General features: G+C 38.9%; 1 protein-coding gene across 1 annotated transcript in view; it reads left to right on the top strand.

Moving 5' to 3' along the window:
• Positions 1-24,565, top strand: part of cfap58 (cilia and flagella associated protein 58) — a 145,928-nt gene that overhangs the window by 27,850 nt on the left and 93,513 nt on the right. The window contains exons 10-11 of the mRNA XM_067442635.1: positions 9,807-9,968; positions 11,983-12,129. Coding sequence (XP_067298736.1) covers positions 9,807-9,968; positions 11,983-12,129 — 309 coding nt within the window. The remainder of the gene's footprint in view (positions 1-9,806; positions 9,969-11,982; positions 12,130-24,565) is intronic.

Below are 24,565 nucleotides of genomic sequence, written 5' to 3'. Positions count from 1 at the left end.
AGCACATTTACGCTTCCACAAGAACCAGTGAGGTTCATTCTCATGTTACGCAGCACGTTTACGCTTCCACAAGAACCAATGAGGTTCATTCTCGTGTTGCGCAGCACGTTTACGCTTCCACAAGAACCAGTGAGGTTCATTCTCGTGTTACGCAGCACGTTTGAGCTTCCACAAGAACCAGTGAGGTTTATTCTCATGTTACGCAGCACGTTTGAGCTTCCACAAGAACCAATGAGGTTCATTCTCATGTTACGCAGCACGTTTGAGCTTCCACAAGAACCAATGAGGTTCATTCTCATGTTACGCAGCACATTTACGCTTCCACAAGAACCAGTGAGGTTCATTCTCATGTTACGCAGCACGTTTACGCTTCCACAAGAACCAATGAGGTTCATTCTCGTGTTGCGCAGCACGTTTACGCTTCCACAAGAACCAGTGAGGTTCATTCTCGTGTTACGCAGCACGTTTGAGCTTCCACAAGAACCAGTGAGGTTCATTCTCATGTTACGCAGCACGTTTATGCTTCCACAAGAACCAGTGAGGTTTATTCTCGTGTTACGCAGCACGTTTGAGCTTCCACAAGAACCAGTGAGGTTCATTCTCGTGTTACACAGCACGTTTGCGCTTCCACAAGAACCAGTGAGGTTTATTCTCATGTTACGCAGCACGTTTATGCTTCCACAAGAACCAGTGAGGTTCATTCTCATGTTACGCAGCACGTTTGAGCTTCCACAAGAACCAATGAGGTTCATTCTCATGTTACGCAGCACATTTACGCTTCCACAAGAACCAATGAGGTTCATTCTCATGTTACGCAGCACATTTACGCTTCCACAAGAACCAGTGAGGTTCATTCTCATGTTACGCAGCACGTTTACGCTTCCACAAGAACCAGTGAGGTTCATTCTCGTGTTACACAGCACGTTTGCGCTTCCACAAGAACCAGTGAGGTTTATTCTCATGTTACGCAGCACGTTTATGCTTCCACAAGAACCAGTGAGGTTCATTCTCATGTTACGCAGCACGTTTGCGCTTCCACAAGAACCAGTGAGGTTTATTCTCATGTTACGCAGCACGTTTATGCTTCCACAAGAACCAGTGAGGTTCATTCTCATGTTACGCAGCACGTTTGAGCTTCCACAAGAACCAGTGAGGTTCATTCTCATGTTACACAGCATGTTTGAGCTTCCACAAGAACCAGTGAGGTTCATTCTCATGTTACGCAGCACGTTTGCGCTTCCACAAGAACCAGTGAGGTTCATTCTCATGTTACGCAGCACGTTTGAGCTTCCACAAGAACCAGTGAGGTTCATTCTCATGTTACGCAGCACGTTTGAGCTTCCACAAGAACCAATGAGGTTCATTCTCATGTTACGCAGCACATTTACGCTTCCACAAGAACCAATGAGGTTCATTCTCATGTTACGCAGCACATTTACGCTTCCACAAGAACCAGTGAGGTTCATTCTCATGTTACGCAGCACGTTTACGCTTCCACAAGAACCAATGAGGTTCATTCTCGTGTTACGCAGCACGTTTACGCTTCCACAAGAACCAGTGAGGTTCATTCTCATGTTACGCAGCACGTTTACGCTTCCACAAGAACCAGTGAGGTTCATTCTCGTGTTACGCAGCACGTTTGAGCTTCCACAAGAACCAGTGAGGTTCATTCTCATGTTACGCAGCACGTTTATGCTTCCACAAGAACCAGTGAGGTTTATTCTCGTGTTACACAGCATGTTTGAGCTTCCACAAGAACCAGTGAGGTTTATTCTCATGTTACGCAGCACGTTTATGCTTCCACAAGAACCAGTGAGGTTCATTCTCATGTTACGCAGCACGTTTGAGCTTCAGCACGAACTAATGAGGTTCATTCTCATGTTACGCAGCACGTTTGAGCTTCAGCACGAACTAATGAGGTTCATTCTCATGTTATGCAGCATGTTTGAGCTTCCGTGAGAACCAGTGAGGTTCATTCTCATGTTGTGCTGTACGTTTGAGCTTCTGTAAGAACCAATTAAGTTCATTCTCATGTTATGCTGCACATTTTAACTTCTGTAAGAACCAATGAGGTTTATTCTCGTGTTACGCATCACGTTTGAACTTCTGTAAGAACCAATGAGGTTTATTCTCGTGTTACGCATCACGTTTGAGCTTCTGTAAAAACCAATGAGGTTTATTCTCGTGTCACGCATCACATTTGAGCTTCTGCAAGAACTAATGAGTTTCATTCTTGTGTTACGCAGCACATTTGAGCTTCTGGAATTTTTTACTTAACCACTCAATTCTTATGGATTAGTTTTACAATCTCTTTAGGAACTTTTTGAAGTGTCAAACTGTCATTTGCATAGCTGTCTATGAAGGGGCAGGAAGCTTAATTTATGTTCAGAAGATGAATGAAAGTCTTAAGGGTTTGGAACAACATGAGGCTGAGTAAATTATGGGCGAATTAAATTTGTTTTGCTTAATTAATAACCCTTTAACAGTTAATTTTCTCTTAGCCTTTCTCCTCTTAATAAGAAGGCGACGCACGCACGCACGCACACACACACACACACACACACACACACACACACACACACACACACACACACACACACACACACACACACACACCTACTTTAAGTCAACTTTAAGTCAAATTTTTTAATACAGGGTATTTCAAAGCAGCTTCACAGAAACAGACAAAATTCTAAAATGATGAGGACTTTTCAACAGTTTCTGCTGTAAAGCAGCTGTAATAAAGACAGTTGTCATTTTTCAACTCAGTGTAAATCAATGTTGATTCAATTTAGTTCAAAAACGAGTGTCACTGTTGCAGTTCATCAATGGGTTCAATTCAGTTATAAAGCAGCTCAACAGAAGACAATAGTGCCAATATTCAGATCAATTTAGTTTATTTTGCAAAGTTCATCAATTATGAAGTGTTTGATGCATTAGAGCAGCTCAACAGAAGATAAGAGGATGATTATTCATTTTATGTCAGTTCAATGTTGATTTAATTTAGTTAAATGTTGCTAAATTCACTAATTATTAAATTAATTCAATTCAGCTATAAAGCAGAAGACAACAGTGTCATTATTCAGCTCAATTCAGTTCAAGTTTTGTTCTAATTCGATAGTGTTAGTGCAGTCAAATCGATTATATTCTGGAATGTCTTTTAAGCCCCAACTGAGGATACATATTGGATGTACAGTGTCTACTGTAGCTTCTGCCTTATCTCACATTATACTGTCTTACACACGTAAACAGTGCAAGCAGTCGCCTGCAGTTTTCAGCTACATGAAGGCTGCACTGCAGAAGGTGTTTATTTTGCAACAGCTTTCACAGTTTCCTAGGAACCAGAGGCTATTTAAGACACACAACATTTCTTTCATGTATTCAGCATTGCTAACATTTGCTTTCTTTCAGACATACTTTTCTTTTTTTTGTCTGTGTGGAAAAGTTCATAATCTAATTCCAGGTAAAACAATGTTCAGCCGTAAGCATTAGCAAGGTTACGTGTTGAAAAAGCTCTTAGCTAATGGTTTTGAGATTGCCTCCTGAGATCTGACACCACACTGTAGTACTTTGCAGGGAATAAAAATTCTTCTTATTTAAAATAAGAAATATGGTTAAAAAAAAGGTCTATAATGCCTGAAGAAAGCTATTTGTTAGCATTCCCATTCAGCTTGTGCAGCATATATACGAGTTGACGTGCCATCTTGAAGTTATTGAGGCAAAGACACTGAGTGATATTAAACATTTATTCACATCATTATTTGTTGCCTCCTTCACACACCAGCATTGTATTACAGTTACTTTAAAAACAGCTATTAACTTGCTTTAGTGGATTACCAATTTAATTTTCATTTCAACACAATTCTGTAGATATTCAGTTTGTAACCTTCTCCATACGGTCTCATTACATTTCACCAATGTTCCACCATAATTAGAGGCATGTTATTTATAGAAAACCATTAATGGGGATTGTCTTTTACTCCTGAATAATAAGACTGATAGAAATGTGCTTGCATTTTATTGGTGGACCTTTAAATAACGAGAGCATGCATGTTCTCCTGGACATCTGTACATAAAAAGTCAAGGTCATTTACAAACATCAAATGAGCAGTAAAGTGAAGATAATCAAAGGATTCATCTATAGGAGAGGACACTTTATTGTAAAGATGGCACTGGGAGAAATTCTTGACACAATCAGATGGAAAACACCATGTGTCTTTTTTTGTACTGCCTGCAGGCTACTATAATCATAATACGAATGCACACTATTTTTGTCGTGACTCGCTTGTGACGGAGAATTAAGCACTCTGCAATGTGTTATAATGCTTAATATTTTTTAACCCCAGTAAATTAATAAATTCACGTGTTCATTCAAGCTCAGAGGATCTCCCAGTCTTGTGACTTGTTAACTTGAGACTGATCAGTTCAATTCATAAATTAATTATTCAGTAAATTAACAGGTTAAATTAAAATAATCAGTTTGTTCACGGACGTTATATCTCACAATTCTGACTTTATATCTCACAATTGTGACATTATATCTTGCAATTCTGACTTTATATCTCACAATTGTGACATTATATCTTGCAATTCTGACTTTATATCTCACAATTCTGACTTTATAACTCACAATTCTGACTTTATAACTCATAATTCTGACTTTATATCTCAAAATTGTGACATTATATCTTGCAATTCTGACTTTATAACTCACAATTCTGACTTTATAACTCACAATTCTGACTTTATATCTCACAATTCTGACTTTATAACTCATAATTCTGACTTTATATCTCAAAATTGTGACATTATATCTTGCAATTCTGACTTTATAACTCACAATTCTGACTTTATATCTCACAATTCTGACTTTATAACTCACAATTCTGACGTTATATCTCACAATTCTGACTTTATAACTCACAATTCTTACTTTATAACTCACAATTCTTACTTTATAACTCGCAATTCTGACTTTATATCTCACAATTCTGACTTTATAACTCACAATTCTGACTATAACTTGCAATTGTGACTTTATATCATGCTATTCTGATTTTGTAACTCGCAATTCCGAGAAAAATGTAAACTCGTAAATGTGAGAGAAAGTGTTTGTTATCTTTTAAAAATGTTATTCGGTGGTGTGGTGAAAACAAGCTTTCATACTACACAGTGCAATGCGCAGAAATAGAAAATGTTATTGTAGTTTAGACAAAAACTATATCACTTATCACAGCTGATTAAGATTAAATAATTAAATGACACTATTTGCAACCTATTTGGGTTCACCTGACACATGCACCTTTCTTTATCCCTACAGACAAAATATGTTTGGTATATATGTCTAAAAGTTGTTGTCAATTTGTCTCTATACAGGAGGTATTTAACCCTGAATATAGCACATGTGAATGGCATAGCCTTGAACACATTCTGCTTTCAATTTAGCATACAAATCCCTTGCATCCATTAGGTATGTGCTCACTCCACTGAAACTGTACTTTGTGCTTGCTAAATGCACAAGTGAAAAGGTTAACATGGATTGGCAACTATTCAAACTGCAGTAAAATTCAATGAATTTTCATTTGGTTCTCTAAACTTCTTATGATTAGGATGTATCTGAGTTAAAGAAAGGAAATCAAAACATGACAAGGTGGGGAAAAGGGTAAAGGCAATCCTGAGTCTGTATTTTCATCAGTGCAAGTTTGAATGAATAACAATGAATAGCAAAGTCGGTTCCAAAATTTGGGAGAAGGGCTGCACCAACAGCAAGCAACAAAATGATGTCGCTTTTCTTTATATTATACCCTGTTTTGTACAAAATCTATTTGGAATCACACTTATCCTAACGGATAAGGCAGTCCTAAAATACTTTGCGATTACCTAATTTATGTAGCGAATTAGCTCGGGGAAATATTAAAGCGTCACTGTGTAACTTTTTTAATGTTTATTCTTAGCTAAAAACACTTAGTTCTTTCAAAAATATGTGCTCATTAATGTATATTTACTTCTTTCAAGTAATAAAGTATTCTCGTAAGTTTATAATATGCCATTGAAAATACATACGGGTGAGGGGTTCGAATGCCGGTCGCCATGTTGCCCCTCCAACTTGAAAGTACATAAATTCAACATAAACCTGTAAATTCAAGCTTCGCCTTTCACATTTTAACACTCGATGGTACTCATGGACGCGGTCGAACTGGAAGCTATGTTAATCTTGAACTAAATCGGCCACCGTAGGAGTTAAAACGAAATCGGAATTGAGAGGAACAGAAACTAATTGTAATAAGGAATGTAGATGGGAAGGAAGGAGGCGGGAACCGGCGAATGTTTCACAAACTTTAATTCAAAATAAATAAACAAAACGAAAGTAAAACCGCGGGCAGCCCCTCACGGACGACTGCCCGCAAATACCCACAAAATAAAACGTGGGTAGCCCCTCACGGATGACTGCCCACAAACACATAATAACACGTTAACAAAACTCAACATAAATTCCAGGCCTGGTCCTCTCTCCTCTTCCGCTGCCTTCGCTCCTACTTTTATGCTCCCGTCCCTTGGCCGCGAGACGAGACCAGTGCGTCACGCAGCATGTACTCATTACCATTCGTCACCGGCCGCTCTCACGGTCTCTCGCCACGCTGCTTGCCACACCACATACCCCCATCGCCCCTCGCAGGCCGGGGGGCACTCCCGAGACTGCGCTCTACTAACCCCCCCCCGGCACAGCGGCCGCGGCACCTGGGGGTAAGGACAGAGAGGCGAGAGAAATGGAGACGGGAGCACGGAGCTACAGAACGAGAGAGGGGAGAGAGGGAAAAAGAAAGAAAGAAAAAAATAAATAAATCTGGTCGGGTTCCCCGACACACTGCCGCTCGGTCCTCACCAGCCGAGAGGGTCTTCCTCGAGGTGCTATGCGATGGTGCTGGACGCCCGGTGGACAGCCCGATCCTCCTCCGCCCCCTGGCAGCCGGCGATGGCTCCTCCGATTGAGGGCAGTCGGCAGCGAGCTCCGGGTTCCCCGCTCCTCCCCGTTCCGGCGGACAACAGCAGGCTCCGGCCCACGGCGAACGCCGGCAACTCCTCCGCTCCCTCCAGGACGGCCGCCACCCCACCTCGACCCAGGGGCACGGCAGCGAGCTCTCCGTCCCACCGGTCTTCACTCGCTCCAGCACCAACGCCTCGGGCAGCCACTCGCGGTCTTTCCTCATCCGCGCTGCCCGAACTCCTCAGCACCGCGATCCATCTCAGCAGCGAGGGCTCTCCGACAGCGCATCCCTTCTTCCTCCCGGCTTCGGCACCAATGTAATAAGGTTTGTAGATGGGAAGGAAGGAGGCGGGAACCGGCGAACGTTCAACAAACTTTAATATACAAATAAATAAACAAAACAAAAGTAAAACCGCGGGCAGCCCCTGACGGACAACTGCCCGCAAATACCCACAAAATAAAACGTGGGCAGTCCCTCACAAACATAATAAAAATTAAACAAAACTCAACATAAATTCCAGGCCTGGTCCTCTCTCCTCTTTCGCTGCCTTCGCTCCTACTTTTATGCTCCCGTCCCTTGGCCGCGAGACGACACCGGTGCGTCACGCAGCTGGTACTCATTACCACTCGTCACCGGCCGCTCTCGGGGCCCCTCGCCACGCTGCTTGCCACACCACACTAATATTCACTGGATGGTCACATACCTTTTTACCTCTAGATGGGGGAAAATATCACACAGTGTAGCTTAAATAATATTAATAATTATGATTATGAATATTTTAATCAGTTAATGAGATTAACTTGATGTAGCTACATTAACATTACAATCAATCAATCAGTCAATCAATCAATCAGTCAATCAATCAATCAATCAATCAATCAATCAATCAATCAATCAATCAATCAATCAATCAATCAATCAATCAATCAATCAATCAATCAACCAACCAACCAATCAACCAACCAACCAACCAACCAATCAATCAATCAATCCAAACAATCCAAACAAAACAATCCAATCCAATCAAAACAATCCAATCAAAACAATCCAATCAAAAAATCCAATCAATTAATCAATCAACCAACCAACCAATCAATCAATCAGCCAATCAACCAACCAGCCTACCAATCCATCAATCAACCAACCAACCAACCAACCAACCAACCAACCAACCAGCCAATCAATCAATCAATCAATCAATCAATCAATCAATCAATCAATCAATCAATCAATCAATCAATCAATCAATCAATCAATCAATCAATCAACCAACCAACCAGCCAACCAATCCATCCATAAATCAATCAATCAATCAATCAATCAATCAATCAATCAATCAATCAATCAATCAATCAATCAATCAATCAATCAATCAATCAGTATTCATTATTAATTAATTCTAACATTTGTATTATTCTCTCTGTGATAAACATTGTCAACACGTGAACCAAGAAGCTAATAAACGCACAATTACGATGGCATATGGTTTATGTGTGTTTTGCAAGAAATCTGGTGTATTTTCATATGGATAAAGAATGTTTCCAGTATACATGGTAAGCAGGTGTAGTGATTAGCTCCATATAAAATGCTAAATAAAACATTTTAACATTATTGAACATCACAGAAACCCACATTATATATCGATCAGAAGTAAATACAAACACTTGCTGGCTGTTAAAAGGGATATCCTGGTGTTAAGACTTATAGCTATATATAAATTGCTATAAAATGGCGCCGCCCATTGTCCAAATATGTAATGGATTTTTTTAAATAACGTAAATCTTTCATGGGTATATTCTAGATATTTCAGTAAGAGACATTATTTATGTTATATTAAGTCATACAAGTCTTAACACCAGGGGATCCTTTTAAAGGGAGTTTGGAGTTAAAGTGTAATATTAATCTTTTAAATTGTGTTATGTAGCTTAATGATAACAGTAGTTCTAATGCACCTGTCATGCCAGGAGCTATATTCTATTTCACAATCTATTTCACATAAGGTACCCAGAGCAGGCTTTTTTGTTCGTTTGTTTGCTAGAAAGACTTCAGATAATAGATTTTAATGTAAAGTGGGATGAATGTGGGATGATGGGCAATCCAAAATGCATAAATAGACCATAATGGCGGAATAAAAAACAATAGAGTTACTATAAAAGAATAATGAGGATTAAGTCCTTCATGACAGATGTGTGAAAAGTTCATTGTGTGTATGTACTGGGCAGTTGGAAGACTAGTTGGAATACTGTTTTACAGGGCAATGGGGTTAAGCAACAATTTGTTTGCAGGTAGGGAGTCAGAACAAAATATGTATTGTTCAAAAAATGTAATAATTCAATCATGAACATGACTAAACTAATATAAAAGCATACATGCAAATCACACATACATGGTAAGATTTGAAGTGAGCGAATAAAAAACTGGATCGGAAACAAAGGAATGAAACTATGGAAATAGTTTTATCATTGACTACAATCTCTATTGTCTGAACAAAGGGGTTTACAGTTTTTACTAACTACACAGCTATTTGTATATCGTACGTTACTTACATTTAGCCTAAAAATCTTGATAGTTCAGTCCGATGGTGTTGAAGTTACAATTGATTTCTCGAGGTTGAGGGAGTTGCACATGGCCTGGGGTGTTGGGCCATGTGGTGGGATTCCTGACTCACACATGCACATAGCTTGATGTGTGTGTAGGCCTTACAGCCTGGCCATGCAAAAATAATTATTAATTAAGTTAGATACATAGGATACTTAGAAGGTATGTAGACAACAGACAGTGAGACTTGCTGATATAACTCTACTGTCTCTGTCTTTATAGGTTCTTGAGAATATGGAAGAAATAAAAATGAAGGAGATGCAGATATTTGAGCATAAGAAGAGAATTGCAGAAGCTGAAACAAAACTGAAGCAGCAACAGAATCTCTATGAGGACGCCAGGACAGAGAGGGACCTCTTCAGCAAGAACCTGATTGAGGCCAAGGTAAGTGTGTATTTGTGTGTATGTAGACCTTCAGGGAGCATGAGAGCAGGCATAGAGGCCAGTAGATCCATGGGATCACTTCTTTAAGAAATACGCCCCATGGAAACTTGTGTGTAGTTGAACATTAATCTTTGTCCAGGAATCCGCCCCTTATGCATGAGTAGGAAATAGTAGGTAACCTCCCTGCTGTGCGGACTTAGGCTTGAAATTCTACAAAAGAACATGAATGCAGAAGCTTCTAGCTGTGCAAAAATCATTTTCACGCATCGAAGCATTTCAAAATTTGTCAGAATACAATTTATAATGCAACACAAGTTGCATTCTCAGCATTGCTACAAGGAACTCTATAGTGGGGTCAGTTTTCACTTTCAGGCCCAACTGTCATGGTGGAGCAACAGTTTGAAAAGAATCTTATTGAACAAGTTATTTAAAGTTTCTGGTCTAAGTAGAAGTTTAAATAATTATGTATAAGAAATATACAGTTCAAAACTTTGGAGTTGGTAAGATATTTTGTATGTATTTGTGTCTTTTGCTCACCAAGGCTGCTTTCATTAAAGAAATGCTGCAAAATATAATTACAATTTAAAATAACTCTTTTCTATTTTAATATATATATATATATATATATATATATATATATATATATATATATATATATATATATATATATATATATATATATATATATATATATATATATATTATTTATTTTTTTGCTTTGAAATATAATTTAAAAGCTTGGGCTGCACGATTTGGGGAAAATATGTAATTGCGATTATTCTGGGTAAAATTGCGATTGCGATTTAAAATGTGACTATTGTTATTATTATTTTTTACAAATGAAAAGTGTGTGTATATAACATTTTGTGTTTTTATATTAACGTGACTAATAATAATTATTATGATTATTATTACTGCTAAAAATATTTTTAAAAATAAGAAATATTACCATTACAATAACATTTTCATAATTACAAATAAAAAAGAGTATGTCAGAATAAATATAACAATATAATACTAATACTAATTATTGTTATTATTTTACAGAAAACGTATTTTACAAAAAAAAAAAAAAAATGCTGGGTTACCTATTAATATGCAGAAAGCCTACGACTAAAACACATTAGAAAGGTCTAAGCCTAAGGAGTTATTGTAAAAAAATAAAATAATAATGTGTGTGTGTGTGTGTGTGTGTTGTTTATCTGTGATATCAATTTCTTAAAGTCTGTCTTTAATATGAAATATGAACCTCGTGCATCCACTGTGGGGGGAAAAAACTCCTGTACATTGAAGAAAAACATGGATTGTCCAATAAATTTATATATTTTTTTTAAGTTTAATAAGTTTTAAAATGTATTAAGTATTATTTTATTATTATTGATTACCCAAAAGCTTTTAATTCATACTGAAAGCCAGAGGGCGCCCTCGAGCGGAAAGCTCCACATTTGCCTCAGAGAAGTACTATAAAATAACGCATCGTCTGCCTCACTCTGATGAGAAGCCACATCAGCTCACAAACACTTGACTGATGATATAAAGTGAGGTAAAACATGTTATTAAACCTTGTCTTTTGTTGAACAGGTTTATGAACGCTTCACTAGTTTGTGAAGATGTTTGACTCGTGTTGCTTTTTCAAACGCACGCACGTTATAAGCGACTCAAACTCGCAGTCTTTCAGACGGAGCAGCGTTCATCACAGAGCCGCTCTTCGTTAACACACAGGGTATTTATTTATTTAATGAAAATCTCAGCCTTTGAGCTTTCATAATCGCACGCAAGCCAAATCGCGATTGCGGTTCGATTTCGATTAATCGTGCAGCCCTACTTTGCACTGATCAATGAACTAGACAAATGAGAGAAGCCTTGACAACTGCTGTGAGAAAATGTAAGTGTAAGACTTCTCAAAGATATATTTTTCATGTCTATCAATGACTGTCCTTTGTTGTCAACTTTTTTTTGATGAGCCATTATTGCTCTGCCTCCCCCCCCCATGCCTCCTTTCGTTCACTTCTAGGAAATGAATGCTGAGATGAAACGCAAGGTGAAGAACATGAACAACGACTTTGAACAGCTGAAAGACAGTATCACCGTAAAAGAGGTGGCTTTAGACAAGGAGCGCCAGGAGTTCCAGCGCATAGAGAGAGAGAGGGAAAATCTCAAGGTAACTTGTTTAATTCTCATCTACAATATGTGCATTTTACATGGAGCACTGTAATCCAGAGGTCTTCAACCCTGCTTCTGAGGATCCACTGTCCTGCAGAGTTTAGCTCCAACCCTAATTAAAGACAGTTGAAGCTAATCAAGCTCTTCAGGATCACTTGTTGAAAATACACTGGTAGGTTTGCTGAAGCAGGTTGGACATAAACTTTGCAGGACAGTGAGTCGAAGACCTCTCCTACAATCGGTTTAAAAGTACAATCCGAATGAAAATGCTCCATATAAACACCTCAGTTGGAATAAAAATACCCAAACCTAATGAAATTGTATTTGGTTTGAGAGGGGTGGGATAAGTCTTTCTATAAACCAAACAAAGTAAAAATTCTGCCATGTAAACACGTTGAAACTGATTACTTTGCATCTACATCATCAGGTCAGGGGTGATCAGAATGCGAAATGGCTGTGACAAAATCAAACTGAGTAAATCTGAAACAATGCAATAAATATATACATTTTGAAACTATGCCTACAAATTTACGCTGTTGCTTGATTAAGAGCAACATTTTACATAAAAGTAGCACACAAAAGAAATAATTTTACTCCATGTTGACAGAATAAAAGGCGGCAAAAAGGACATACGCTAATGTGCGCATGTCATTCCCATTGAAAACACCGGGTTATGTAAACACTGCATCGGATTAGATAACATCTCATGTAAACAGTCCCCCAATTCTTTAAATCGCTGTGTTTTTAATTGGAATGACAAAAAAAGTGTGCATGTAAACGTGGCTAATGTCTCATCCTCTTTCTTCTGTATACCTACGTTATAATGCACAGTCAGAGTTTTTACTTAGCATGATGGGATATGTTTTCAGTGAAAAGATTTGTCTGCCTCTTATTGAATGTGACACTGTTGCACGACTTGACAGTCACTGCAAATCATGTTTACTCTACAGTTACATTAAGAAGAGTGGAATCTTTGTCTAGTGACAACTTGAGCGGGCTACACAGTGCAATGTGTAGAAATAGAATATCATTCCAGTTTGGACAAAAACTCTGATTTACTTCACTTATCAGAACTGGTACACACTGTTTATATTAGGTTTAAATAATTAAATTACATGAAAATATAAAATTATCACAAAAAATATGTCATATACCACAATTTCCCACAATTTCTTTTTTGTGATTTAAAAATGGTCAGATACCTCATTAAATTGTCCAGGATTTCAACTACTTTCAATGAACCATTGATGATTGAGTTCATTTTGAGTATTTTCATAATAATAATTATATCCTTTTATATTATTTTTGATCTTTTTGACAATTTTTGTCAATAGTATTTCAATAGAGTGGTATTTGGTTTATATTAATTTTATATACACACACACACACACACACACACACACACACACACACACACACACACACACACACACACACACACACACACACACACACACACACACACACACACACACACACACACAAACACTATACAACAGTTCCGACAGGTTGGCAGGCTGTGCATTACATTTTTATGGCAGTAGGGGGCAGCAATACTGTCTTATCGAGGGAATCAATAGTATTTCGACACCACAGGTTGCCGGTTGGTAGCTGTCATGGAATCCAGCAAAATAACTGGGTCAGATATTGCAGATTCTACCCGACCTAAAAAGCCCTGGTGTAACAGAGGCCAGCTAGTAGTAGTTGCTGTGCGAGTAAAACCTCACTCCTCTGACCTCAAGAGACTGACTGACGCTAGAGGTTGCAGCCTTTAGCCTCCTTGCTAGAGCATCCGACGCTCATGCCGGCGGACCCGGGTTCGAGTCCCGGTCCGAACAAGAGGGGTTACATTGGTGCCGTGACCCGGATGGGAGTGAGGTTTAGGGGGGTGAGTGTAACAGAGGCCAGCTAGTAGTAGTTGCTGTGCTAGTAAAATCTCACTCCTCTGACCTCAAGAGACGCTCTAGCGACTTGCAGCCTTTAGCCTCCTTGTTAGAGCATCCGACTCTCATGCCGGCAGACCTGGGTTCGAGTCCCGGTTCGAACAGAAGGGGTTACACTGGCATCCATCAAAAAACACATTAAAACGCTGATAAATCAACTCCTCAATTTATAGTGTATAAGTCTCATCACCTTACATTGTCAATTGTGCTCGTTCCTGCTGCATGTACTCAAACTGGCAACTCACGTGAGCGTGAAGTCTGAGGAGGAGGGGGCAGGGAAAACTATATTTAGAATTTGGACTACAGTACCCATTTCAGTTTTTTCATTAGCTGTCATGCTTACATACAGCACCTTTAATAAAGCCTGGTTGGTCCATTGGTAGTTTTTTCTAAACTGCATTTGCTGATTTCAATTAATCAACTCTTACTGCATGCTCCAATCAGCATATTTAGTGCCCAAGTCCCACCCCCTATTATCCCGTGAGCAGGGACTTTTTGAGGGGGAATTTTTTTTTTCTTTAGACCCTGATCCCTGCAGTCGAAATGCACCAAGTCAAATCCCTAGTTCCTGGAGAAAGTTGCTGCGGTGGAAATGTGGCTTTAAATAGCAAGGCTGAATATGAATTCTCCCTTTATACTCTCAAATAGGGCATTATTTAAGGGGGCAGCCATTTGTAGTGGTGTCCTAAACCATAGTGGACACTATTGAGTGCACTCATTCAATCCCCTATTGCACCGCAATAACGAGTGTACAGCCGATGTACACTCAACGACTGTCTGAATTCACTCACTCATTTTCATTCACTCCTTCAAGTAAACTTTATTAGTGGGCTAAGGTAGGTAATATGATTGAGGGTTTAGGGGGTAATTCCAGATTCTTTGTCATGAAGTTCTGTCATGAAACTCTAGATGGTGCAGACTAATGGGTCCTTAACCTGCTGACAATTACACCATTAACTACATAAGCTGATTGGTACCTGTTGCATTTGGGGCCAATGAGCTTGCTGCTCAACATTTAAATAATTGGTCAGTCTAAGCTGTAATAGTTTGCAGCAATATCAGCAGCAGCAGCAATAATAAAACATTGTCATATACATCACCATGCTAAACTCATGTTGCCATGATAGAAATACATTTTTTTCTTCTTAATATCCTTCTTTTACTTTTACCTCTTTTGCTGGAAGTTTGATTTTTAAGATTAAATTAGTTTTTTTGTTTTTTGGGGTATACACAGACTGGTCACTGTCTTCATAGGTGCTCATTTGCAGTGCTTGATGTGACCAGACAGCATTAGAAAAGTAACCTTGCATTCATCTTTGAGGAAATATTTTTTCATAATCCTTTCATTATTACTTTCCAGATCTTTGTGCTTATCAAATACAATGGCACGCCTCTTCTCCTTGTCGCAAGCTTTCAATATCACCCTCACAAAGGATAATAATGGAATATCAAATAGGATGGCACAAAAAAAGAGAAAGAAATAAAAGAAAACACAAAAGATCACTTCATATTTTATGACAGAAATATAAATCTGAGTTCAGTGAGGGCTTTGACTCTATGCACTTTCAAATTCAACATCCAACATGAAAGACTTAATGAATATGCAATGATTTTTGGTGGTTATTGGAGTTGTAAATTATACATGACCTTGTTCTGAGAAATAGAGTGAGGGGTGTGGTTGAATGGGTGGTAGGTCAGAGAGAGGAAAAACAAAGAGAGAGAAAGCCTAACTGAATGATTGACCAGAAGTGATCTGATGTGATTTATGGAATATTTCTCATTAAAATAAATACATAAATATGTAAGCATCAATGTTACTCATATAGGCGTCATAGGTTCAGGAAAAAAAATATATAAATTTTTTGTATTAAGTATTAGCTAAAGGGGTCAAAATAATCTATATGCATTTCCTATGAAAAGTTTACTCATCATGATATCTATTGCCAAGGAGGGCTCTAGTTCATGGCCAGAGACCAGGGAGGGCTCCAGCCTGTGACCAGAGTCCAGAGAGGGCTCCAGCCCATGACCAGAGCCCAGAGAGGGCTACAGCCTGTGACGAGAGTCTATAGAGGGCTAGAGCCTGTAACCAGAGTCCAGAGAGGGCTCCAGCCTGTGACCAGAGTCCAGGGAGGGCTCCAGCCCGAGACCAGAGTCCAAGGAGGGCCCCAGCCTGTGACCAGAGTGCAGGGAGGGCTTCAGCCCATGACCAGAGCCCAGAGAGGGCTACAGCCTGTGACGAGAGTCTATAGAGGGCTAGAGCCTGTAACCAGAGTCCAGAGAGGGCTCCAGCCTGTGACCAGAGTCCAGGGAGGGCTCCAGCCCGAGACCAGAGTCCAAGGAGGGTCCCAGCCTGTGACCAGAGTCCAGAGAGGGCTCCAGCCCATGACCAGAGCCCAGAGAGGGCTACAGCCTGTGACGAGAGTCTATAGAGGGCTAGAGCCTGTAACCAGAGTCCAGAGAGGGCTCCAGCCTGTGACCAGAGTCCAGGGAGGGCTCCAGCCCGAGACCAGAGTCCAAGGAGGGCCCCAGCCTGTGACCAGAGTCCAGGGAGGGCTCCAGCCCATGACCAGAGCCCAGAGAGGGCTACAGCCTGTGACGAGAGTCTATAGAGGGCTAGAGCCTGTAACCAGAGTCCAGAGAGGGCTCCAGCCTGTGACCAGAGTCCAGGGAGGGCTCCAGCCCGAGACCAGAGTCCAAGGAGGGCCCCAGCCTGTGACCAGAGTCCAGGGAGGGCTCCAGCCCATGACCAGAGTCCAGACAGGGCTCCAGCCTGTGACCAGAGTCCAGACAGGGCTCCAGCCCATGACCAGAGCCCAGAGAGGGCTACAGCCTGTGACGAGAGTCTAGAGAGGGCTAGAGCCTGTAACCAGAGTCCAGAGAGGGCTCCAGTCTGTGACCAGAGTCCAGAGAGGGCTCCAGCCAATGACCAGAGTCCAGGGAGGGCTTCAGCCAATAACCCGAGTCCAGAGAGGGCTCTAGCCCGTGACCAGAGACTAGAGAGGGCTCCAGCCTGTGACTGGAGTCCAGGGAGGGCTCCAGCCTGTGATGAGAGTCTAGAGAGGACTCCTTCTCCTGTCTCTACCATCCACAGAGTCCAGAGAGGGCTCCAGGCCGTTACCAGAGTCCAGGGAGGACTCCAGCCTATGACCAGAGTCCAGAGAGGGATCTAGCCCGTTACCAGAGTCCAGGGAGGGCTCTGGGCTGTGACCAGAGTCCAGGGATGACTACAGCCAATGACCAGAGTCCAAAGAGGGCTCCAGCCCATGGCCATAGTCCAGAGAGGGCTCCAGCCCGTGACCGAGACCACAGAGGCTGGCCCTGAAGGGTCTGTGCCACCTTTGCTCCCTGAACTATCTGAGCCACCATGGCTCCCTGAGCTTCTGGCACCTCCATGGTCTCCTGAGCTTCTGGAGTCTCTGTGGTCTCCTGAGCTGCTGATGCTGCCGTGGTCCCCTGTAGCACTGGCACCCCCAGGCTTCCCAGCCAGTTGGAAGAGCTTAATCCTCCAGGACTCCAGGACCTCCAGACTTTTATGCAGCACTATGCCTTTACACAGAATTTTGTGCAGACAGAGAGCTGCTTTGTAGCAGCCTTTACTCAGCTGTTCTAAAGATTTTTCTGTTTCCCTAACACCACATTAGTTTGATGAAAAGATTTAAGATTTAAGGTCTGGAAAATGAATGGATGGCTGATTCAGTTGTGGGCGCCATCTTCTGGCGAGGCATGGAAATTCATTCAGTGCGACCATCACAGTGCATTATGGGTATTCTCTAGCCATTGAGTGTACATTGGTTGTACTATGGTTTTGGACACCACTACAAATGGCTGTCCCCTCAAATAGTTGCCTATTTAAGGGTATGGGGGAGCCACTGGAAGGCAAGCCTGCAACCTTTAACTAATATCAATGGAAGAGAGGTACTACTATGCTGAAAAAAACAGCTTTTGTAAGGAAATAGCTTATTTAATTTGCTAATCTTCAACATGTTTTACACCTGAACAATACTTTCTTTGGGAACTATATGTAGATGTTACCTTGATTAAATTGTTGTTTTTATACGGCAAACAGGTAGGACTCATTTTTACGGCATTATCACCAGCAAATGTGTAGTAGTATTTAATAATAGACGTGCAAAATTAAGTGATATTGTATATTGTCTAAAGAAAATAAACAATATTGATGCCTTCTTTATTTGGCTTTAAGATTTTACCAATTATAATAAGACCTAAATGACTATGCCATGCACTATGTGATGCTGACTTAATACATTTAATGACAAAAGAGAAAATGAATAATTATAAATATTGTATTATATTGTTGTTTAAAGAAAAAGTAAATAATGTTGCGTTCTTTCTATGGCTTCCAGGTTTAATTTGTAAAAATAAATGACCACTGACTATGTATGATAAGATTAGGCATGACTGCGTATGTCTAATAATGATATAACACTTTTTAATAATTGATTAAAACAAAATATAAAGATTTTAATAAGTAAATGTATTCTTATGGGTTCCAGATTTCAACAATTCAATTTGTTACTGCTAAGTATATAAATTAAGTTTTTATTTTATTTTTATTTTATGAACAGATTCAAATCTAGGCAAGGCAAGGCAAGGCAAGGCAAGTTTATTTGTATAGCACATCTCATACCCAATGGCAATTCAAAGTGCTTTACATAGAAATTAATTACAACAGTGGTAACAAATGCATGAGAAAAAAAAAGAATACCATATGGACGAATTAAAAAATTAAAAACAAGCATAGTTAAAACATTTGTAAAGATAATAATAATAAGAAAATAATAATAATAATAATAATAATAATAATAATAATAATAATAATAATAATAATATTAATAATAATAAAATAAGATAAAATAAAATAAAATAAAATGGTCAGATCCACAATAATGGTCTGATATATATATATATATATATATATATATATATATATATATATATATATATATATATATATATATATATATATATATATATATATATATATATATATATATATATATACATTTTTCAGTTTACAGCCTACATACATGTACAATCTTTAATAGAACACCTCTCCTTCATTCCTTTCTCAAACACGTTCATAACATACATTTTAATCACTATTCCCTGATTTTTACTCAGGAACCTTCTTGTTAAACCCAATCTCACTCATCATACCCACACAGATTTACACATACTCAAACCTTATTGTCAAACTTACTATTTCCATCAAACCCAGTTTTCACTCATCATATTTAACTCAAATGAACATATAAAATAACAATAACCAAAGATAAGAACAAAGGTAAACTAAAACAATTATAAAAAGAATAAATGTTTACTAGCGATATAACAATAAAATATAGAGCATTATTCACAAGACAAACGTGCTAATCCACAAGGAACTGTGTGTAATGTAAACTGTAACTGACTGTCATAAAACTCTGAACATGTGCCACTGATGTCACTAGCAATACCCAGCGGTGGCCAAAATTATTAGAACATTTGGCATCTGGGAGTCATCTTATCGGGCTTGGATTTATTTTCCAAGAGGACAATGATCCAAAACAACCCGAGCACATTTGGGGTGAGTTGGAAAATAAACTGGACAGATTTATTGTGCATTTAAAAGAAAGCCTTTGGCTTCAGTTGCAGAAGGCAGGAGATAACATTAGTGTTGAAGTTCTCAGAGGAAATATATTGACACTATGCCAGAGAGATGTGCTGCTCTGATTGCTGCAAAAGGTGGACATACAAAATATTACAGTTTAAAGCAGATAAAAATAGTATGACTCACTTTGTCCTATATTTTGATGGTCAGAGCAACCGTCTGCATGTTTCATGAACATTATGAAATAAAATCATGTTTTGGAGGCAAAAAATAAAATAAATAAATCTATATTTTCAGATCTGTCAAGTGTTCTAATCATTTTAGCCACCACTGTATGATAGGCTGAGGTACCTCACATGGTCCAAGTTAGCTGTTGCGCATTTTCCAATGCAAGAGCCACAGACCCTCTCATCTTCAAATAATACGTCAATCTCAGACATCCAAAATGTGCAGTGGTGGGGGTCCCCAGGACAGGTTTAAAAAGCACTGCTCTAGATTTCCTTTAGGTATGTTGTGTCATGCATTCCTGTTTTTTTTTTTTTGGGTAATGCATTAGTGTTAAACATGGTTTTGAAAAAATTAAACAAAGAAGCCAACATTGTTTTGGATCCAATTCTATGTTAATATCTGTGTCCATCAGCCTGAACAGATTGTTTCAGAGTGTGGACCAGTGGTCCGAACAGATGGTTTCAGACTGAAAGGCTCCTCCACACATGGGGTGGAGTGTTGTGGAGTTCTGGATGACAAGGGTGGAAAATTTCGACTTGCAGATCACAGACTTATGAGCTGTCTCAATAAATATAGATCTATGGACAACTGTCAGTCTTTTTTGAGTTATCCAAACACTGTCTTGGGAAGCATAAATGCTCTTGAATAGTCTCTCCTGGTAAGGATGTTAAAGATCCTTAAAAGCTAATTTGGGTTGAAATATAGTCTGTGCATTTGTAAGTAACTTGACAGAAAGATTCATTAATAAAAGAAAATGGGTCTCAAGGGCTGGTGGGCAGCTACCCAACCTTGAGCAGCTTTCCCAGCATGCCACAGGAGGTGCTGTCTGGCGCCCCGACTGGTGAGCAGGAAGCATGATGGCTCTGATGTTCACCTCTCCTTTGAACCATGAAGTGTAAAGGCAAGACACCCAATGGAAGAGAAAAGAGACAGAAGACCAAAAGATGCACTGAAGACTGAAACATTGGGAAACTTTACAAAGCAAATTAAAGTCTGTGAACTCAATGCTGACACTCTCATGGTAGACATCAACGTAATCTTTGGAGAGCACGCTTCACCCTTGCTAATCAAAGTAAGAGGCATGCTTGAGCCGAGCTCAGCACTCCCTCTGTTTAGATTCCTGTTCTAATGAAGGAAAGCCACAGAGAACAGTAGAAAAAGACCAGTCGTCATCAGAAACAGAAGAGCACTTGCAATTACTTCCAGAGGACTGGAATTTCAGAGAAAGTCCTTTGGTAAAAATTCAACCGTTCCACGCAGGAAGTTAATTCATCATCATGAAGACTGAGTCATAAAGATCTGTACATCCTGCAATAGAAATAACATTCAAACTATCAATAGGAAATAAATTATTCAATTCAAAAGTTTGGGGTTGGTAAGCTGTTTTAATGTATTTGTCTCTTGTGCTCATCAAGGATGCATTTGTTCTATTAAAAACGCATTAAAACAGAAATATTGTGAAATATTATTATAATTTAAAACAAGTTATTATATTTATTATATAATAATTTTATTCAGAGCATCTTTTTATTTGCTAAAAGTCAATGGGATGCTAAAAAAAGCAATGCAAAACGTTTAGTGCCATGGGGCATACACTTTCATGCATTTTGACTTATTTAAACTGTTAAAGAGTTAGATTCTCATGCTACACATGGCACAAATGTAAAGAAATTAGCTGGATGTACGCTGTAGCTGTATTTCTGTGCCAAATACACTCCTAATTCTACTTCTACCTGATGAGTGTGTGCGCACATCAACCAGAGCGAGAGCAAGAGCTTGACCATCTACGAGTTTCGTTCCGGTTACCGAAGCCGTTGGCAGCGCTCTTAATTTGTTTTTAGACCATTCAACAATGTCACTAAAGAATTGTGTGCTTTTGGTTGTGAGGGAAAGATAACCTTGTTCAGCTTCCCAAATAACCCAGCGTTAAGGAAACAGTGGATGCAGTTTCTTTTTTTAGAGCAGCAACGGAATTGTGCAAGTGTGTGTGTGTGTGTTTGTTCCTGGTCATGAGCAGTGTTGGGCAGTAGTGAGTTATAAGTAGCGACGCTAATAGCTTAACTACATTTTTCAGTAGCTTGTCAGTAGCTCAGTTACTTTTAAAACAGTGTAGCTTTTCCAGTAGCTAACAACATTATACAACAAGTAGCGGAGTAGCGCGACCAAAAGCTACATTCCCTTTTTGGGTTCTGAATCTGACGACCAATGAGAACGAGCCTGTAAGGAGCGGTGATGAGCGGTGTGAGGGACACTCAATAATCCTATGCAGTCGCGCTTCATTCATGTGCTGCTCAGCGTCAGCGGTAAAACAACATTGTAAATAAACCAAAACTCAGCAGGCTACTTGCCTCATAGACATGAGATATATCATGTGTAGGCTATATAAAGCATGAAATGTACACTTTTAAACGTAACCATTCAAAATATTCACATCGGTTCTGTTCATTATGCTGCGCTCCATCACTGCATGTGCTGTGAGTTTAACCTGCATTTTAGACTAATCCTTACTGGAGTGACCCGCTTTGCGTACGGTAGGCTACAGCATTTTCACCCCTTGTCCCGCACGTCGCAATATTGAGAAAATGTCCCACATTTCCATCAGTCTGTTCGTTTTTAATGATCATATTAATCAATACATCTGTTCTGAAAACTACTGGATAATTCGGTAAATTGGTTATATTGTTGATATAATATAAATGTATATATAAAACTGTCAATAAACTAATTTCATGTTGATTTATATTTTATTTGTTCATTATTTATTTTGTTGGGTTTTAGTTGGACTTGGTCAGAACTCTTTCAAAAATAGTTTATCTACATGATGCCTGCTGCCTTTGGGCTCAGTGAAGTTGAATTTAAATACATGTTTAATAAAGACATATTATGTTAAATTGTGATGGTATTTCCTGGTAGGGACTAAAGAAAAAAAATATTTTTATCAGCTGAAAGGCAAAATACAAATGTTTTTATTAACTTAGACATTATATAACAGTTTCAGGTTATGTTTTAGTGTTGGTCACATTTCTCACATTGTCCCACACAAACTTAGTATCGTCCCACATTTGGTTTGTTTGATGGTGGTAAACCTAATCCTGACTCCTGAATATTTAATTTAAGTTGCATAGATTTTATTCTTGCACTGATGTTAAATTTTTAGCCATGTTGCACTTTGACAGTCAGTTTGAGATATAGGCTATATTAGATTAGTGTGTTTATTGTATCAATTATTTAAATGATTCTGACAGTTTTTGCCTTTGAAATGACTGGGGGAAAAAGTGTCCCAATTCAACCTGAATTCACACTATACTCTTTGAAATCAATTACATTGCATTATATTGCTTGAAAACATCAATAGTATAAATTATTTATTAATTATTCAAAGTTATTTGTCATTGTAAAAAAAAGAAAGAAAGTAGTTTCAATGTAGCTAGCTACTTTTTGATTGTAGCTTGTAGTGTAGCTAACTACTTTTTCAAAATGGTAGCTTGAATGTAACTTAACTACTTTAACTTACAAAGCTACAGTTTCAGAGTAGCTCCCCAACACTGGTCATAAGTCGAAACCGCAGGCAGACCGCATGACTGAAACTGCATCAAATGTCAGTATTTGTTGGCAATCAGTGTGTAAATGCATATAATGTAAACAACATGAATATGCATAGTGGGACCCACTTTATATTAGGTGTCCTTAACTACTATGTACTAACATTGTTATTAATAATTTAATACAATGCACTTATTGTGTACATACATGTTTTTACATTGTACTTACATAAAAAAATACCTGCATGTAATTACGTCTGTAATTAATTTCTGTAGTTACATTTGTAATTACACAGTTGGCACTTCCCTTACACCTAAACCTACCCTTAAACTTACCCACACCACCACACCTGTCCCTAACTCTACCCGTATCTCACCTCAATATCAGCAAAAGTGTTTTGCAATACAATTTGAACACAGTAAGTACATTGTACTTAAGGCCACCTAGTGGGGCCGCATAGTGAATTGAAAGTTATCCAGGGATAGTCTACTGCCATTATTTATTGTGTGTGTCATAGGTGCGTGTGTGCTTGTGACTCTTTAGTTCTGCCCGCTGCACGCCTCCATGGGTTTGGAATTTCTGAAAGAATTTGTAAAGCATATAAATATGATAAAACTAAAGACTCTTTGGGATATGCAGTATGCACTACTACTCTATAGGTACTGAAGATTAACATGAGATTGGCAGAATCTGTGTGTGTTATGTACCCTTAATTGCGTCAGGACAACAGGTGTTACGAAGTCTGGCACAGTTTTAGTATTGATTAGACAACAGTAGCGATGCCGTTTTATCTATCTGAATAAGATCTAGCAACATTAGGGTCTATTAAGGAAAAAATAATAACTTAAAAACTAAAATGAGAGGAAGTAAATTCACAATTAACACTTTTCATGTAATTGCATAATGTAATTGCATATAATAATGTCATTTTGCCATGTGTATAAAGTTACATGAAAACCTTACTTATTTTTCCTGTAATCAGAGTATAATTTTTTCAGGTATCTCTGTACAAATAAAGAGTAAAAGGAATTAAATAGACTGATGGGAAAGAAAATCGGAGCAAAGAAGATCGACAAACAACTAGAGAGAAAGAACGAGAGAGAGAGAGA

Source organism: Pseudorasbora parva, chromosome 4 (assembly GCF_024679245.1).
Source record: "Pseudorasbora parva isolate DD20220531a chromosome 4, ASM2467924v1, whole genome shotgun sequence".
NCBI lineage: Eukaryota > Metazoa > Chordata > Actinopteri > Cypriniformes > Gobionidae > Pseudorasbora > Pseudorasbora parva.
The sequence above is the reverse complement of the archived record's forward strand: the minus strand, read 5'-3'. Positions and strand labels throughout refer to the sequence as shown.